This window comes from Microtus ochrogaster, linkage group LG7_11, assembly GCF_000317375.1.
Source record: "Microtus ochrogaster isolate Prairie Vole_2 linkage group LG7_11, MicOch1.0, whole genome shotgun sequence".
Classification (NCBI taxonomy): domain Eukaryota; kingdom Metazoa; phylum Chordata; class Mammalia; order Rodentia; family Cricetidae; genus Microtus; species Microtus ochrogaster.
In genome coordinates, this window is record NC_022032.1 from 26,961,502 (window position 1) to 26,981,519 (window position 20,018).

General features: G+C 37.1%; 1 protein-coding gene across 1 annotated transcript in view; it reads left to right on the forward strand.

Annotated features, from left to right (window-relative positions):
* Positions 1–336: 336 nt before the first annotated feature.
* The window catches only part of Gpm6a (glycoprotein M6A), a 234,602-nt gene continuing 214,920 nt past the window's right edge, over positions 337–20,018 (forward strand). The window contains exon 1 of the mRNA XM_005362612.3: positions 337–435. Within this exon, the coding sequence (XP_005362669.1) occupies positions 432–435 (4 nt within the window). The 5' untranslated portion in view covers positions 337–431. The remainder of the gene's footprint in view (positions 436–20,018) is intronic.

A 20,018-nucleotide genomic window follows, 5' to 3' on the forward strand; every position in this document is an offset into this window, starting at 1 on the left:
TTTTTTCTGTAATAATTTTTTTTTCCTGAGTCTGTCCCTCTTCCCACCATTATTTTGGGTAAGAGTTAATTGCTGGATTCCTGGGGTGCCATGAGAATGTGTATGTTGACAATGTGCTTGGGATGGGGACATTTGCATTTAGCTCTTTAGAGAGTGAAAAGGGTCAGGGTAGGGGCCTCTGGGAGCTAGGCAACTGAGAAACCAGGGAACTAGGTTTCAATCAGGAGACGCAGGTGGAGAGGGAGGGGTCTGCGGGCACAGCGGCTTTCGCTGGGCCCAGCGGGGTTGTCTCCGCTGGGAGGGGCCAAACTGTCAGCGGCTGGGGCACCGGGGAGCCCGAGCGCAGCTTGGACAAGTGGACTACACGCAGCGCCGGCCTCTTCTTTCACACATCTCTGGGGAGCTGAGGAGAAGGAGGAAGACTTTTGGATATGGGTGAGTGCAGCGCCCCCCACCCCCACCTCTAAGGCTCGGTAGGGCAGGAAAAGCTGGTGTTCCAGAAAGGGAAGCTTTGTGAACCACTGATTGCGCCGATCTCCCCTCCATTGGTCATCCCCTCTTGCTCTGTGTGCTCCTGCCGCTGCCTTAGAGCCTGATTCTGTACTCATTCTGGGAAGGAGAGAGGGGAGAGTGAGTGCCTGCGACTTTGCTGCACCTTGCTCTGGACGTTACCTGAGGGATTTTAAAAGAGAGATTAGAAATAACAAGCAGTTTCCAGGAGGAACAGCATTTGACAAGTTTGATGAAAGCTTTGCGGCACAAGTTGAACTGAGTCATAAGTAACGAAAACTTAGAAAACTTTCAGCTCCTAACATGTTTGAGTAGAGGAAGACACTGAGGAAGGGCGAGATTTGGGGGTAATTTCTAGTCCCCATGTGTGAACGGAACGCCCATTTTCACAGAGGTTGTAAAGTTGAGGCTGAAGGCTTCACTTTTTCTTAGAAGAATCTTGGTAAATTAACGATCTAGTTAAAAGGACGCCCTGAGTGGCTGGGCCACTCAGGTAGCTCTTGCGGCAGTCAGCTTCGCTCCAGCTTCTTTGGAGTAAGGCGGCGCAGATTGGCACACTCCCAGGAATGTTGTGGGGTGCGATGGAGGTGGGAGGACTGGGTGTCTGCCCTGGGGACAAAAATCCAGCATCAGAAGGTAGTGGTGTGAGAAAAGTTTTTAAACCTGTGAAGAAGTGGACCCACTATCTGAGGACTTGGCTGTGGTTGTACGGTTTCTGCGTAAAGTGCTCGCGCAATATTGCATTTCCACTGTTACTGATTAGTGATCCACCAGCCGCGGGGGATTTACTATGCAAACGCCTGTGGACTCACTGCTTCCGGTCCAAGTCCATTAGCCGCCCCTCCCCCGCTGCTCCCTTGTCCTTTGTTGTAAGTGATTTCACCAAGAGCAAAGGAGCCCTTTGGGCTGACATGCCCCTGTAGAAATTCCTAAATTCCCACAGGCTCAATGTTAGGGGATGCTTTGACTACTAAGCAGTGGGGTTTATACATACTGGCCAACTTGGAAGAAAAGAAAACAGAAAAGACGAAGGACATTTTTGCCTATGAATGTTAGCTGTGATCAAGACATTGATAGTCTCTTCTTGTATGACCCTGCAAGAGTCTTAGAAAGACTCATTTTTTTTAAGTCCTTTGAATAAAAGTGTTGGGAATGATCTCCAGAATGAGGCCTAACTGGAGTATTTATTTTTTTTAAGCAGAAGTAATATTTTCAGGTTATAAAAGAAAAGCAAACCGCTTCCCCGTTGATGCACAGGCTTTTAAAAGTACAGTTGTATTTCTGTGTCACTAGAAACAGTTGCATGAGAGCAACACCTGTGGAAATGGTCTTTCTTGAATAAAAAGCCAAATTAACTGATTTGACGTAATCTTGTCACGAGCTCTATTAAAAACCATCAATATGCTAGCGTTTATAAAGTATGACATTACTTACCTTGATCAGCTTATGCTTGAAATGATTGGCTATCAAACGTTAAGTTTTTCATTTCAAAGTTAATTATCTCTAAAGTTTGTATTTTCAAGTCATAAAGAAAACTATTGACTCTGGATTTTACTCAGATTCTTGTGGGTAAATCACTAACCAAGTGTAGAAAGTGCTGTGGGACAAAGTTGGAGTTGGTGCCTGCAATGCTGGAATCATCTGAAGTTCAACCTTAGGATGTGAAAGCACTGTTCCCTCAGGAATGGATTCCATGTTCCTCTTGTATTTGAGATTACCCAAAACTCATGTAAATGTCAGTTACCTCCTGGGAGACAGGACTTTAGAGGAACAAGGGAGAAACCACAGCTTAGGAAAGAAAAGGTAGAATAAGAAAGGCAAACAATTTTAATACAGTTGAAGAGAGAGAGTCTAAAGCCAAGACTCAGAATAGAAATTAAGAGAAGCAATCTGCAGAAAACTTAAAAGAGGCAATGTGAGAAAGGAGGAAAGAAACATGCCTGGAAACCACACAGAATATACTTTGTTATTGAAGTTACAGTCCTCCTCTTCCTTTCAATTTACTTGTTAAAGAACAGAACTTCATTTCTTAAAACCTCTTTATTGACCGGTGAAATGTTAGGCAGTGACTCAGAAATGGAGTTTAGATTGTTCCAGGAAGCGAGGAAACAGTACAGGAAAATGTTGGACTGTCCCAGCAGTCTGTATGTTTCTTCTTCTGATGTCACGATAGTTGAAAATAAAACGTGTAATGATAGTGCACTCCTTTGATCCTAGCACTCAGGAGGCAGAGGCAGGCAGATCTCTTGAGTTTCAGGCCAGCCTGGTCTACATAGTGAGCTCCAGGAGGACAGCCAGGAAATACACAGAGAAAACTTGGCTCTCAAAAAAACAAAACAAAATAAAACAAACAAACAAAAACCAAAAAACAAAGAAGGAAGGAAAAGAGAAGTCTAGAAAGGAAAATGGTGCTGTAGGGATGAATGTAATAATCATTGATTGTCTGAGACCTCCTTTCTCTACCACTGCGGAAGAGTGAGAGAGCAATGGGTTAAATAATTCATAGTTTTAACATCTATAAAGCACATGACTAATTCTCAAAAAACAAAACAGAACAAAACATCATCATCAACAACAATAACAAGTTCCTTGTAAGGTAGGGAAATAGGGTATGGGGGGTTTATTGGGCTTTCCTTCTCCAGCAATGTCCTTGGTTTGGTTTAGAATAACTCCTTTTCACCTCAAACTTCTCTGAAGAATGGTTGAAGAAAATAGATTATATTAAAAAAAGATGCAGGGCTAACCGTTTGCTAAGCATATTACTATTTTAGCTTCAAGGTTAACTTTAATTACCAATCATGCTTTCCAACTGTGGGTTTTTACAGTCCAGTAGAGAGGTAGGTCAAGGATATTTAAAATTTCTCTTCTAAGCTTTTTAGTCACTGCTCTACTTAAATATGTGTGAATGTGTAGATATATGTATATATATATATAATCTATATTATGTACCATGGCAGTATTAATCTTTTTTTTTCTCTTTATAAATGGTGTTATAATTTAGTATTTTGGCATCTTTTACTAACAAAGACTGTGGCATTAAACTTGATTTGAGGGAAGATAAAGGATCTGTGAAGGGGAGGATAACCTAAGTAGATAAAGGATGATTCTAAAGCAGAAAGGAGTTAAACATGCTGTGGTGAAGGAAAACAGGAATCTGGGTCTTAACTTTGGAAACCAAATGCAAAGCAGCAGGAGTTTGGAATTATACGAAAGGATATGGGAAGTAAAGGAGAGTCTTTATAACGTTAGTGTTTAAGGAAGATACATTGACCACAGCACTTAAAGGGAAAACTGGAGGAGATGTACTGAATTATCAGAGCAGTACTGAAATGATACCTCCAGGCTAGCCCAGTGTCACTGAGTACAGAGGGAGAATGGTAAGTACAAGACACATCTACAAAATCATGCTACAGAATCACGAGGAAAATGAATATATTCTCTGGGGATCTGAAAGCTTCACAATGGGGAAAATGGTAGGATTTTTAATGCCATACTTAAAAGATAAACTAGATGACTTATTTTCGGGTTATCCTGGGCAACTGTTGAGTTTCCTTTTTAAAACATCAAGTAAGAGTTGATGGCTAGATGTTTAAATGAAAATGATCAATCAGTTCTAAACACATACTAGGAGTTAATAAGGAAGAATGAGAAGCGATTCAATCATGTAAGCGTTCCCAATCTTTAGTGAAAGATACTCCAAGAGAAGGAGTTATTTACTTGAAAGAGGGAGTACAGGCAACACTGCTTCAGGGGCAAGAGAGAAAGGAAAAGCTGTGTTTTGAAGAAAACTGTACCAGTTACCAACTATGTACCAAATGTCTTAAGATTAGAAGCTTGATATGTGATACCATAAAAGTTTAGTGATAGATCAAAAACCCATACACTTTTACAACAGAGAAGAAAAATCCGAAGAAGATATTTTTCTGCCATTCAGTTTCAAATAAAAATGGAGTTGACTAATAATATTTAAAATTGTTTAAAGATTTGGACAAAAAATAATAAGACATAGTATTTTTTTGAGTTTCTGATTTTATTCCAGGGGAAAAGCAACGGGTATAAGCAGTGATGGCACAAACAATGTTTAAAACTGGTCGCTCTTGTAAATCGTTGAAAATCTTCTATTCTCTGGCATTTGATTACGGGGACTATAAGTTTATGTAGTTCAGGCTATTATTCAATAATAATTAGGGGAAAATGTGAATCTGACAAATTCAAACAATCTTCTTTAAAAAATAGAGTATAATTGTATGATCCTATAGTCTAGAATCTAGATTAATAGACAATGGTGCTTATGGATCGTTGAATTCCCTAGTATATTATTTTCCCTAGACAATTATAATAATCAAATGACGCTGTGATCCAAATAAAGATAAATTAGTGTGATGGTGTTTCCTTTTGCAAATCAGTTATTCTCCAAACAAGTTTATTAAAACAATTCCTTGCTGGGGCCGGAGAGATGGCTCAGCTGTTAAGAGCACTGGCCTGGCTGTTCTTCCAGAGGAATCACGTTCAAGTCTGAGCACCTGTATGGCAGTTCACAGTTGTGTGAAACTCTAGTTCCAGGGGATCCGGTATCCTCATGTGACAGGCAAAACACCAATGCACATAAAATGAAAATAAGTAAATTATTTAAGAACACCAGAAAACGACTCATTGTTAACTCTCATGGTTCTATGGGTTGACTGTTAGCTGATCATTTTTTTATACGCAGGCAGTCTTGAGTTGTCACTATAATGTCAGTTAGGTAATCAGCCATCTGAAGACTTTGTCAGCTTGGTGGTCTGAGATAGCTCACACCTGGCTGACAGTTGAGAGTGTCTGTAGATTGTCGGCTTATCTGTGGCTATCTATGGGCATTTTTTGGAAAGAAAATGAAAAGTTTCAAGAAATAGCATCCCCAAAATGAGCATTTTAAGATAGCCAGGGGCTGACCTAGCTTCAAGGAAGTGCCCCGTGGACATGAGTTTTGCTTCATTTTCTGGACCACAAAAGTTGAAAGCAGAGGGACTCAATCATAGAGGAGATCAGGGTTATCATCTTGATATTAAGCACATGATGGCTGACGAAAGGAAAGATGGAACTGATAGAGCCGACTAAACTATTTTATTCTGAAAATAAATGCCTCATAAATGTGCTATATCTTTAATTAGAAATGTAAAACTATCTGATCAGTTACACCAAGGTTTCACAGCAAAACACTGAGTGTGGAAATTGATGCCTGAGTGGAAATATGGTTGTTGAATCCTGAGATTCAACTCTAGTCCAAATAGTGGCAATAAAATCAGCTAGTCTTTTTTATTTTCACTTAAATATGAAATTATAAGGGTATTATAAATTAATGTTTTATTTATAATTTATTTAGAATAGAACTTACATCATAAGTTCAAACGCAGATAAAATAGCAGAGAAATTCACTATCCTCTTATCATAAAAATTAAATTATCATTGATGATATATTTAGGATTTTATTTTTCTAGAGTATTAATTTTTATACCTACATATACTTAATTATACTTCTCTTTGAAAATATGGACTTAAATTATCTATGTAAATTTCTATTTCATAAAACTTCATCTAAATCTTTGTGTTATTTTTAACTGGCAAAGATTGGAGCTGTAACAAAGGTTAAAAATGAAAGATCTTTTTCCTAGACAATTGAAAAACAAAGAAAACCTATTTTAAATTAGTTTTTAGATTAAAAGACAAGGTGCATTTCAGCTTAAAAGTGTAGAGATTCAAAAAATATTAGATTCCTACTGTGTCTTACCTTAATTTATTGAAGTCATTTTATTAGCAACTCTTTAAAAAGAAATAGGAATCAGAGATAGACTATCTAGACTTTCTATAATTTAATATTTCACATGCTTACTACTTAAAGTAAAGCAAACACATATCCCTCCACCCTAAGGAATCAAGACAGTTTTATACACACACACACACACACACACACACCACACAAATGAGTCAAGTGATTAGCAATTGAAGGAAATTATTCTTTAGTTTGTTAAGATATCCATTTACTGCTTATTCTGTATTTTTTCTTACAGAATCTCTAATTTTATTATACTAGCAAGGAGCCTATTAAATACCAATTCCTGGGTCAGACTCCAGAGACTCATATTCAGAATAGCTGGGGTCCAGACCTCTACCTATGGTTTTAAAGCTCAGTTCAATTAATTTTGAGTCAGGAACTGTGGGACTGTATTGAGAAATAAAATGCCCAGAATGCTCCTCTTCCTCAGCAAGCTGATTGTGCTACTCATTACAATTTAAACCATTCTCTTATATCAAGTATATTAATTCATAATCACTGCTACTTCAACATTCACTACCAAGGCTTAGATTTTGAGATATTCATATTTTCATTTTATCACACTCTCACTGGAATATGGTTATAGCTGATGTTCCCTTTTTCCCCTGGGCAACCTAATGTGGCATTCTTCTTTCAGAGTTTGCTGACTCTCTTTCCCTAAAAATTTCTCATAACTTCCAGTCTCAAGGCTTCAGGTGTTGTTCATCATTATATGAATTTCTGGACTTTTGCACTCAGCTGTCCGCCTCTCCTTCTACCCCTCCAGTCCCTCAACATCAGTATGTCCAAAACTGACATGACCCACCAAGGTCTAGCTCACTCTCTGCATCCATTCATGCCTACTTTCTTCCTCTGGTACCTAATATAACGAGATACTTGTAGTTAAAGGAGAGATTCTGTAAAAGAAACTTGAATGCAGTGTTCAATGCATTATTAAATGCATGCCCATTGCTAGAAGAATTCGGTCAAACTATGAGACTAAGGTGCAAACACTTGGAACTTAAGACAACATTATATCCAGTTAAAATATATCTTCTGGCTAAGTTTGTGGCACAAGCCTTTTATCCCAGCCCTGGGTAGGCAGAGGTAAGTGGGTCCCTTTAAGTCTGAGACCAGTCTGGTCTACATAGTTACATGGTTACATGGTGAAATTCTGTTTCAAAATAAACAAAATCCATCTTCTTGTATAGGAACACCCAATGCCTGATCCCTGCTTGTCTTGTTTTCGACAAAGGTTATTTGCTAATATATAGTTTCTCTTCATTACTTGGTGCCATGTCTGGATACTGGGAGGGGAAGTGCTTTCTGGAAAGCAGGCCAAGATATCAAATTCATGTATTTTAAGGCATTTATCTAATGCTGCCTCCTACCAATATACAAAGTAACTAAAGTATAAAGCTGAGTATTTGGGGAGTGTGACACATTAAGTCTTAATATTGGTAGGGTACAGAAAAGAGGGCAAAACTACTATGTAAGTCTGTCTGTCCAGAAGAGGATAGCGATATGACTGGACAATACTAGACAAAGAGCCTTGCCAAGAGATAAACAATAAAGCAAATTTGAAGGTTCTACTGAAAAAAAATATTGGAGTTAGAGTAATTCCATTAGTCAAAGAAGAAAAGCATTTGCAATAAGTCACCTACAGTGTTCAGTGCAACAAAAAGAACCCAGAAAAGTCAAATATGGCTCTTTAAGAATTTTTTGTTTTATTGAAAATAGTTTTTTATTCTTGACAAATAGTGGACCTCTAAAGATGCCACTGAGTTCGTTTTCCATTGATCATCTACTGGTGGACGTGAGGGCCACCCTTAGAGTTCGTTTCTCCAGTGAAACTTCCTTGGAGGGAACCAAATTCTCATTTGCAAGTGGTTACCAATTGGAGAGAGCTGCAGAGTTAGGGATGGAGGCTTGCATGTATTTTTGCTTCAGCCCTAGGGCTCTATCTGGTGCAGAACTATGCACAGAACTGGTGCAACTATACCTGTGGATGCTGCCTCAGTCTCTGTGAGTTCCTATGTGTGTGGATTCCTGTTGATTTAGTGCCTCTTGTTTCCTTGGATTTCCTTCATTCCCTCTGGTTCTTACACTTTCTGCCTACTCTTCCACAGGGTGTCCTGAGCCCTGAAGGGAGGGATTTGGTGGAGACCTCTCATTAGGGCTGAGTGTTCCAGGGCCTCTCACTCTCTCCATCTTGTCTGTCTATGGGTCCTTATTTGCTCCCATCTGCTGAAGGAGGAAGCATCTCTGATGGTGGCTGAGCAAGGCACTCATCTATGAGTACAGCAGAATGTCATTAGGACTTGTTTTATTGATACATTCTTTTGGTAAAACTGAAATAGTTGGTGTTACCCTAGGCCCCTGGGTAATCTAGTCTCAGGTTCTTCATCATCAAAGCAGTGTCTGTTATCGGATGGCATCCTCTGATTCCATCCTTCTCTCAACCATCCATAACTATCTATCTAACCTGTTTCCCTTTTCTGGGGAGATCTATTGGTCAACTGTAGTCCCTTACTCTATATCTAACCTCTGTGTTTCTGTGAGTTATAGGTTGGTTATCATTGATTTAGTAGCTAATATCAATAACTAAGCTATTGTATGCCACACTTGTCTTTCCGGGGCTAAATTACAACACTCAGGATGATGATTTTTTTTTTTTTACAGTTCCACCTATTTACCTGTAAATATCATTTTTAACTGCTGAATAATATTTCCTCGTGTAAAATGTGCTACATTCTCATCATCCATTCTTCTGTTGGGGGACATGAAGTGTTTTTCCAATATCTGTCCGCTATGAATACAGCAGAGCTGGACATGATTGAGCAAGTGTCTCTGGGTTAAGAAAAAAGCATCTCCTGTGGATTTTTAAAATTTTCACAATCCAAATAAAATTAAAGTCTCTTAATGAAAGGATAAAGGGTGAAGTTTTCTCTTACAGATAAGATTTTAAGAATCCGGAACGAGAGGGAGAGATGAGGGGGAGGACGAGAAAGGGAGAGAAAGAGAAGATGAAGGAAGGAAAAGATAAGAGGAATAGTCCATGAAGGGAAAGAGCTAGGGAAGGAGAGGAGGGAAGAAAAGAGTATGAAGAGAAGATCCATGGTTAAGGGAAAACAAAACAGATAGGAAAGACAATTAGAGGGTGCTGGATGTGTGGCTCAGTGGGTAGAACACTTTCTTAGGATGAGCAAGGTGCTGGTGTAATCACAGAATGACAAATCAAATGAATTGTGAGGATAATAATTGATAATAATAACAATAGCAATAGAAATAACAATATAATAATAGAAAATGATCTATAAGAGGAGTATGGGGTGTTAGTGTTAATGAAACAAGGCGACGGAACGCCTAAGCAATTTACTGGGGAATAATATAATAACCTTACTTTGCATTGTTTACATCTAGACTTGTTTGCTTGTTGTTTGTTTTTAAGACAATAGTTCACTATGGAATTGCTAGAACTCACTGTGTATACTATTAAGCTGGCCTTAAGCTCACAGGGATCAACCTCCCTCTGCCTCCCAAGTGCTGATATTAGAAGTGTGGGCCACCACGCCATGTTCTCTAAATCTAGTTTTGAAAGTAAAAATAAATTACTTATAAATTTCTGTATGGTTTCCATTCTGGCTCTTCAGTGATATGGGATTCCCCTATATATGCTATGAATATGTTTTATTGCCATTGGTTAATAAGGAAACTGCTTTCGGCCAAAGGCTTAATGGAATGAAGACGTTTTAAAAAATAAATTATTTTTCTTTCCTAGGCCAATCACAGATTCCTCTTCCTCCCTCTTCTCCTCCAAGTCTTGCTCTCCTTGCAACACCACCCTAAGCCCACAGCAACCCAATCCATTCCTTCTTTCTTTTCAAGAAATGGCAAGCCTCCCAAGTGTATGAGCCATTATTAAATTTTAGTAAGACTAGGCACCTACTTTCCTATTAAGTAGGGCCAAATCAACCCAGTGTGAGGAATAAGGTCCTAAAAACAAGAAACAGTCAGAGACTGCCTCTGCTCCCTCTGTTAGGAGTGCCACAAGAAGACCAAGTTACAATTGTAACATATGTGCAGAGGGTCTAGGTCAATTTCATGCAAGTTTTGTGGTTGGCAGTTGAGTCTCTGTGTGCCCTATGAAGCCAGTTAGTTGATTCTGTGGGTTTTCTTGTGGTCCCTATGAATCCTGTCTCTCATAATTCTTCCTTTCCTCTTTAAAAAAGGTTCCCTGAGATCTATCTAATGTTTGACTGTGGGTCTCTGCATCTGTATCCATCAGTTGCTGGGTAAAGACTCTCTGACCATCTGAGGATTTTTTTAAGTGAGCTGATAACACCCATTTTAATGACTGTATTATATTTATTATTCTTACATTTTTATTAAGAGGTAACATGCATTGATTATCAAGAATAAATAGAAATTACATAACCTAAAATTATGCTAGTAAGTACATCAAAAGAGATTAAATGTATCATGGATAAATCCCTGCCAGGGAAACGTCAGGAGGTAATCATTCTTATCTCCTAACTCTGATAATGTTGATCTATGCTACTGAGTCTCATGGCTGTAAATTCAGGACTTAGATTAAGAAGCCTATAGATTCCCAATCATCTTTTTTTTTTTTTTTTTTTTTCGAGACAGGGTTTCTCTGTGGCTTTGGAGCCTGTCCTGGAACTAGCTCTGTAGACCAGGCTGGTCTCGAACTCACAGAGATCCGCCTGCCTCTGCCTCCCGAGTGCTGGGCCCAATCATCTTTGAACCAAGACAAAACAAAAACTAGGATAGAAGACCCACATCAGAGGAAGCTTCTTTTATAGTCCACAAATCTTTGATTGTTAGAAATTTCTGTGTGGTTTCCATCATGGCATAAATATGTTTTATTGCCATTGGTTAATAAAGAAACTGCTTTTGGCCAATGGCTTAACAGAATATAGATAGATTGGAAAAGATATATATAGAGAGAGTAGGCAGAGTCAGAGAAAAGCCACATAGCCACCACCACAAGAGACAGAGTCCAGACGCTGGGCAATACGTTACAGGTAGGCCACAACTATGTGGCGATACAAAGATTAATAGAGATGGATTAATTTAAGATATAAGAGCTAGCTATAAATATAAATAAGCTAATAGGTCAAGCAGTGTTTTAATTAAAATGGTTTCTGTTTGTTTATTTTGGGTCTGGGTGGCTGGGAATGAGCAAACAGTCTCTGTCTACACTCTAATGGCTAACAGTCCTAAGGCTTCAGAACAAGATTTTTCATTTTTCTTTTATGCCTCCTTAGATTTTCTTTATCCATATTAAGTGAGGATTAAACAAAAAAACAGAACTTGAAAATAGCAAAATACTAAACACACATTCCCAGTCATTAACAGAGACATCAATAGTTTTATTTTCTCAGTGCTTACTTTAGTTCATTATTAATTTTTATATAGTAAGAATATCTTATTGTATATTGATATGTGACATAGTAAGTTGATATTTTTACTTTTAATAAAAAATTGTTTTTATTCTTTGTGTGTATGTATGATGTATGTGCCTACAGGGTACACATAGCAAGGTGTGCATGTGGAGGGCAGAATATGACTTTGTGGTATTGGTACTCTCCTTTTGTCTTTCTGTGTGGATTCTGGCTATCATCATCATATTCAAGTTATCAGACTCACACAGCAGCATCTTTACCTGGGGAACTATTTTGCTGGCCTGGTTGATATTTTAATGTGTAAATTTTATTTATTTTAACACCCTAAGCTTTTGAAAAACATTGCCATTTATGTGTGGGGGCTTTGAAAATTTCATTTTCTTTTAAGGTATATATATATACCTTAAAATAACATATAACACAAACAAGATAGTACCGCTCGTCCTATGGCAATTATGATGGCACAGGGATCATTTTGCCATCCTAGAAATAATGTTTTAGCCACTGATGATATTCTCTGCTTTTAACATCATAACGTGGTAAAATTCTCAGGTCTAGGTCCTCAGCAAAGATATCATTTTGTTATTATTTAAATATCAAAGTCAAGAGAAAAGAACACTGTCAGATAAACTAAAGATCATTGCTGACCTACATTTTTGGGTATAATATTTTGCATTTGGTCTTCCTTTTACTAAAGAAAAGCCTAAATTTCAAAAGTGTTCAGTTAAGTTTTGGAGTTAAGCTTTCTTTCTTTTTGTTATTTATTTTTATTTTATGTGCATAGGTGTTTTGCTAATGGTGTCAGGTCCTTAGGAGCTGGAGTTACGGACAGTTCTGAGCTGCCCTATGGGTGCTGGGAATTGAACCCCGGTCCTCTGGAAGAGCAGAACAACCTGCTCACTTTGGTTGCTAATAGAATGAGAGAATGAGAATCAGAGTAAGAATAATTTAAATTTAGGAAGCCCTTTTATTTATTGAGATTAAAGAAATAACTTGCACACAGGGAACCATGCGATTATTCTGAAGATTAGCTGCAGATATACAGATTAGTATAATAGCTTATTTAGAATGCTGGTCAGGAGTGGAAGGAGAGCTCTAGAGATTATGGTCATACCAGGTTTTATAAAAGAGTACCTTGAAGAGAAACGGGGTAGCTTGTGACTTTGTCAGGAAGTCGGCCAGTAGGGATGTGGGAACAGCCGATGAAGAACTTCAAAACAGCCTTGGGTGTGGAGTACGCATGCTCCAGGACACATCTGCATTTGCTTTCACTCCAGGTTTTGCTCAAAGGGTATTAACTTTTCTCTACTAAATTTCCCATCCTCTGGAAAGGTATGTGGGACCACACCTAGCCAGAATTTTATAAACAAAGTAAAATGTGCCCTGGGAGTGAGCCAGGCAAGGGGTCAACTAAACAGCAGTGTCTTACTTACCCTTCCTGTTCCCTCGCCCTATCACTCCAAATCTAAGCCTTCCCTCATCTTCACAGGCATGGTAACAAGCCTACTGTAGCCTGTCCAGTATCTTTATCCTGTACAAGTTATATGATCAACTCACAGCTTTTTAAAATTATCATTAACTTCTAAAGTTAGTATATAAGATAATGGATCTCATTATAGCCTGTTGATGAATGTATGTCATTTGCATTTGGTTCTTATTTTTTTTTTTTCGTCCCTGCCATTCCTTCTCTGTTCATTTGCTTATCTCTTTTTCCCCTTGTTACCTCCCTACAATTGCTTTCATAATCATGCAATGGTAGCATTGCTGGGAGATAGCTAACCAATCAGATTTGATTACAAATATAATAACAAAATAGATATTACAAATAAAAAAAGCCACAAACATTCTTTTAGTGACTAGAATGAGACATGGGTGGAAAAAAAATGGATGAATTTGGCATTACAAGGAGAAAGTAGAAGGACCAACAAGCATAAGTAAAAACTGAAAATATTCACAATTTTGGTAATTACCAGTTAATTAAGCTCTATATTGCATCCCCATAATTAAATAAGGGAATGATTCAGAATACTTTCTGTTGGCCCAATTGTTTAAAGTTGCCGTGTTCATCCATTTATAGACCTTCCATGACTTCCTGCTGTCTTACATGATCGTCCATAGAGGATGTATCAGATAATGGTCTTTATAGAAAACAGAATCATTTATTAAGGCTGTCCAGCCAGGTTGAATTCATATAGACCTTGAACTTCCAAACAAGTTTTAAAGTCTAACTAAATCACTACCATGATCCAATAAGAAATTTATAACAACTGATCTAGAGTTGAGAAGGATCTAATTATCGAATTAAATAGTTTATCCTATTTAAAATAAAGTATTAAATATAACTTAATAAAATATTATAATGATTAAAATAGGTTTAAAAATCTAAAATTTAAATACTTCGGTTGTACCTAAATATGGCATAGTTCAGTTTTCATAAACATAGCAAATCAACAGATTGTTCATTATTGAGCATTGTAAAAAGGTCATCCTGTTCCATCCTGCTTAATAGTTCAATACGCGTGTGTGATTGACTTGGCACAAAGGTGAAAGAGAGAGATTCCCTTTTTTTGTTACTTAAATTTTACAATCTCACCTTTAGGACTCTAGAATCCTGCAAGTCAATTCCGTTCACTTTCTTTCTTTTCTTCTTCTTTTTTTTCTAATTTTCTCCTTCCTGGGCTTTTTCTTTGGTTTTTAAAATTCAAATGGTGCATGCTCTAAGGCTATAATCCTTGGGGTTGAAAACCTTATTCAGTGCTCCCCTCTCTTCCATAGCAGGACTGATTCAAACAGTGTTATTAAACCCAGACACGGCACAACATAATTAAAATAATGCATTCTGAATAGGTAATTAAAAAGCTAATTGGATATTTGCAACTTTGCCTTTTATTTATTTGTTTCTTTTTGCTTGTCCCTGAAACCTTCCTCAGTTAATATGTAGTTAATATGTGCTGCTATGTACAGATGAAATCCAAATATGATCTATACAGACTTTATCTTGCTACCAGGACATAGGACTTTTCTGTGTGATCTTCCGTTTCCTGCAAGGACTACAGAACTAGGGTACAAGCGGCTGTTTGTTTTCCTCAAGTTGAGCCCTTCTGCTTTCTTTGTCACTGGCTTTCATCCTCTGTCCCAGTGGCAGTAGCTCACTATTTATTTATTGGCTGTTGAGTATGGAAAAACATCTAGTCTTTCAACATTGACAACAAATCAGAGCAATGAGTCTGCCCATCACGCTACACTGGGTATCATCTTTGCCTGTTAAGCTCTTGGCTGGTTTTAATTGTACTTGACTGTCCTCAAAGTTTGAGAAGTCCGACTGTGGGCTGTTATTTTTCAATTCCTATTAATACTTGCCAAATCTTTTGTCCTGCATCTTTATACTCACGACAGCTTCTAGGTCAAATTCTAGTTTTGATCATTGAATCTTCAGAAGGAAAGCTAAGGCACTGACATAGCCAGCTCCTTTTCAGTGTTGGCAATAGATACTGATTAGCTGAATGCTAGTTGTTGAAGTCATAGCAACAAATCCCACTTACTATCTTTTAGGCATCTCAATTAAGTTTCTTTGGTCTGTGGAAATATAACTACAGAAAACATTCATCTCCTGAAGAAAGTGTGTATGTTTGAGAGAACAACTTTGTAGAGTTAATTAAGAATTCTTTACTAAGGTTCATTCCTGAAGCTTTAACTTATGAATTATTTGGGCTCCTTGATTTTTTTTTATTTCCAGTTTTTATAATAGGCTTTTGAGGGACTTAATCTTTTAATTTTAAACTGACTATCTGCCAAGATTCTGGCTTCCATTATTGAGGCTACCAAGCTAAGTATATGCATCAATCACCAGAGGAAGAACACTAAAGTTGTCCACAGAGGCAACAAATACCAAATTGTATTTTCAACAGAGACTTGGGATAATTTTTAGTCAATAAAATTATTCTGAAAGAATACAGCAAAAGTTACATTCTAGAGAAACATAGATTTAGGAAAACTTATTTTTATTTTAAATTGATAAAACTGGATTTAACTAGATTTTTTTATTGTGCTAAAATGACTAATAATGTAGTTTCTGCCTACATGAAAACTCTTTTTATATCATAAAATCATAAAGTTCCGACGTCTCTTGGAGAGTAATGGATAAACAAGATTATACTATCGTCATTAAAAGGAATTAAACAATAATTTATGTTGTCTACTTATTTTCTTAACAAATGAAAAATTTAACTTTTCTCAGCAAATGTATTTTATATTGGTTACACATTTTTGTGAATAAGTTTTGATGTTATGAATGTATAAGACTATATGCATATATATGCATATGTATGGAGTGCAGGCACATTCATATCAGCACATGTAAGCGAAGGTTGGACATCAACCTCAAGCGTCCGTTAACCTTTCACTTCATTTGGAACAAGATTTTGTTGTTGTTGATTGATACATACACTAAGTTAGCTGGCTTATGGCACTTATAGGAATCTCCTAGCTCCACCTCTCCTTTCTCTGAAGCAGCTCTGGAATAGCAGGAATGGGCAACTGTGCCATAACTTTACCAGCCATGGGTAATTGGTTAGGTTTCCAGTACCGGATATGACCTCTTTCTTGAATAACGTTGGGTCTTAAGTACAATTGAGGAGCTCTTGGTTTCTGCCAAGGTATACTGCACCCTTCAAGTTATTGTGCTGGTCATTGTTGTAGTTCACAGACATCACAGCTTGGTAGGACTGTTTGTTGCTTCCCTCCTTTGAAAGCTTGCAGAGTGCCTTCTGGTACTATGGAGATTTTTCCCAAGGGAGAGGTGTTCATATCAGTTCCAACTTAGAGGTATTTGGGCCCTGTGTCTGTAGTGAATAGTGTCCTCATTAAAAATCTTAGAAAAAATGTTATAATAGTTTAACTCAGAGCCACTTAGAATTGAAAAACAATCCAAGTATCCTTAAACTGGTAAATAAATAAACAAATTTTGTGACTGCCCTGCAAAGAAATTCTACTCAACAGTAAATCTTGAGACCTGATATACATGTCATTCTTTCCAATGGTCACTTCATTTACTGCTGACTTGAACATTTTCTATGTAATTTTATTAAAATGTGAAAATCCTGTCTTGTTTCTGCATTTTACCCATTAGTGCAATTACTACTATATCTCACCTAACAAATCCAATGCTAATTTTAAGAAAGCCAATATAATTTGAGAGAACATTTATACATTTATGTAAACAGAGACTGCGCATTCATTTCCTGGCCACTCAGACCGAAATAATCATACAGAAACTATATCAATTACAATGTTGTCCAATGGCTCAGTCATAATTCTACTTAATTCTTACATCTCAAATTGACCCATTTCTTATTCTGTGTATCACTATGAGGCTGTGGCTTACCAGTAAGGTTCTAGCATCTTTCACCTTCAGTAGCTACATGGCATCTCTCTGATTCTGCTTTCTTTCCTCCTCTATCTCTGCTTGGATTTTCTGGCTTGTCATATTTTGCCCTGCCATAGGCCAAAGCATCTTCTTTATTAACCAATAGTGATAAAACATATTCACAGCATACAGAGAGGAATCCCATATCACATTTACTAGATTATTCCAGTTAGTGGAAATCAATATTAGACATATGAAGGATGATAATAATAGTACCTGCTACAGAAAGCAAAAGAAATTCCTGTGTTTTGCGGGCTCAGGTACTACTGGCATTATATTTGTAGCCATATAAACATATCTAAGTCATCACACCTAGTATATGAGGCATGATAGATGTTCAAAACTGAATGGTATAAGTTTCATTATCTGTTGAAACGGTACAACTGATTATAGCTAAAGTGGTAAACCACATAGCATCTAAATACAACTGCCAGGAGCAGCTCTGTCATTCTGAAGGCAAGAAACAGAAGGCTTTCAATGTATTACCACCAATGTTATTAATATTAATATTGCATTTGGGGTAGTAGCATTACTACTGAGATTCCTAATTTTTATTATTTGTGCTTGATTTTGAATTAACAGTACAAATACAGTAAAACGTTTGTAGTATATTGGTTGGACAATCAATCGCTTATATTTTCCACAGGATAGATAAGGTAAACTTCATCCTCTTATCCTCGTATGTCCCTCTGAGCTTCTCTTGTAGCTCCAGTTTTATTAGAGTGACACTAATAACTCAGGGCCTGCAGACATAAGGGTTTAATAGGATTGATATTTGCTTTTGATCTTGGTTTGGAATTAGACTGCAGAACTCAAGAACAGAATAATTGACTTCATTGACCTGTACATTCTGTTTATCACACGACATACAGGAAAGGAGTTTAAATAACCTCGTATGCAGTGTTTTGATTAAATATTCAGCAGTATAATTTAGTGTTAGCTTGAAAACAAATTTCAATTCTTGATTTTAAAATAGAATTGAGGGAGATTTTGCTGTTTGTAAATGAGTACTTCATAAGACTATTATTTTTATATTATTGTGGAAGTTATTTCTTAGGGAAAGTTAAGTTTTCTTCAAACCCTTGATTCTGATAACATTGATATTTTATTTAAGAGAAGACTAACATGCTGTGAATTAAAGGCAGATTTATTGGGAGAGCTTAAAAATAAATATCGGAAATTTTTTCTACAGTAGTTCTGTGTTTCAGAATTCTGTGTAATTTTTGACCTAAATTGACAGTTTCACACTTTACATGGGCTCTGATGAAATAGGTAAAGGACTTGGCTTGACCACCATCTCTAGTAGGAGTCAGTGTACAGGCTGACAGGGGTTCCTGCTTCTTACTGTACCTCAAAATCAACTGGAGAACCTATGAAACAGGATTCTCGGCTCTCTCATAGAGATAAAGTTCCAGTTGGTTCATATGAATGCTCAGACTTTAGTATTTTGAAGAGCTCAGTACTGGAATCCAATATACAACCAAGATTTAACAGCTATTAGACACTAGGGTCAGTATACATTTGTGGCAGTTCATGGAAGTGTGTGCACATCTGGGAAGGATAAGCACATGTGTGTTCACAGAGAACTGAGATGAATATCTTCCTTGATAGATCTCCAGATTTTGTTTCAAAATAGGGTCTTTCAGTAAATTTTGAACCTAGTGTTCTGGCCAGGCAGGCAGGTCAGCAAGCTACAGAAATCTCCTGTCTCCCCAGTACTGTGATTACAGGCATAAATCACTGAGACAGGTATTTTCTATGGGATCTGACTCAAAGCCTCGAGCACACATGACAAGCCATGTACCAAAGGACATATCTCCACTCTAGACTTGGGTGTTTGTTAAGAGCTCAGTATTTGAATCCAATATGAAACTATGATTGGGTACATCTGAGTTAGACTCTTGGGTCTTCTACTGTTGCACTATTTAATGATTCACGATCAATCTACTGCTGTAAAGATATACAAACCTAAATTCTTATTTACAAAATACTGTCTTCTTCATCTTTAAGCCATAGCTCAGTGTGCTTGTAGGGAAGGTTTATTCACCAAGTTGTAGGAAAATGACACTTTTGGTTAGTAGCGTCATCAAACTTCAGAATTTTTCACATGGTAAAAAAGAAAAAGGAGGAAATGAGGAAATTCATGACAATTTCACAATTCAACTCTGAAATGACATATCTACTGAACATTACAATCTGTGAGCCAAATTTCATTAAATGATAGCCTATTGTAAGGTCAAGGAAGTTAGCTTATTTGTGTTTTCAAACAAAAGGACTTAATGCTAATTCCTAGCAGAAACAGTTTTACAACATCTAGTCCTATACTAACAGAAAATCTCATCTAAGACAGCAAGTAAGACAGTTTTAAAGGAACCTCGTGTCCTTTGCATAGAAGTTAAGTTACCACTTTTAAGTATAATTTACAACTAATTTGGTTAAATAACTAATTAAGTAACTTTTATTTCCTAAACTATGAATTTATGTTTTAAAACTTTTATTAATACATCTTCGTATTTAAGAGTTATTTTTTCCTTTTATTGAAAATAGATTATTTTCTCACACACAATACACACACACACACACACATTGATTATGGTTTTTCTTCCCTCTTAGACTCTCTTTTCTTCTCCATATCTACAACTATCCAGACACTCCTATTCTGTCTCTATTTAGACATCAGACAGACTTCTGAGAGATAATAATATGATATAATATGGTGCGATAAAACAAAGCTAAGACATTGGGATAGGACAAAACAAATAAATAGAAGTAAAAGAATCCAAGAGACCTACTTGCTTGCACATACAAGAATACCATAAAAACACTAAACTAAAGTCATAATAGAGATTCAAAGGGCATGTAG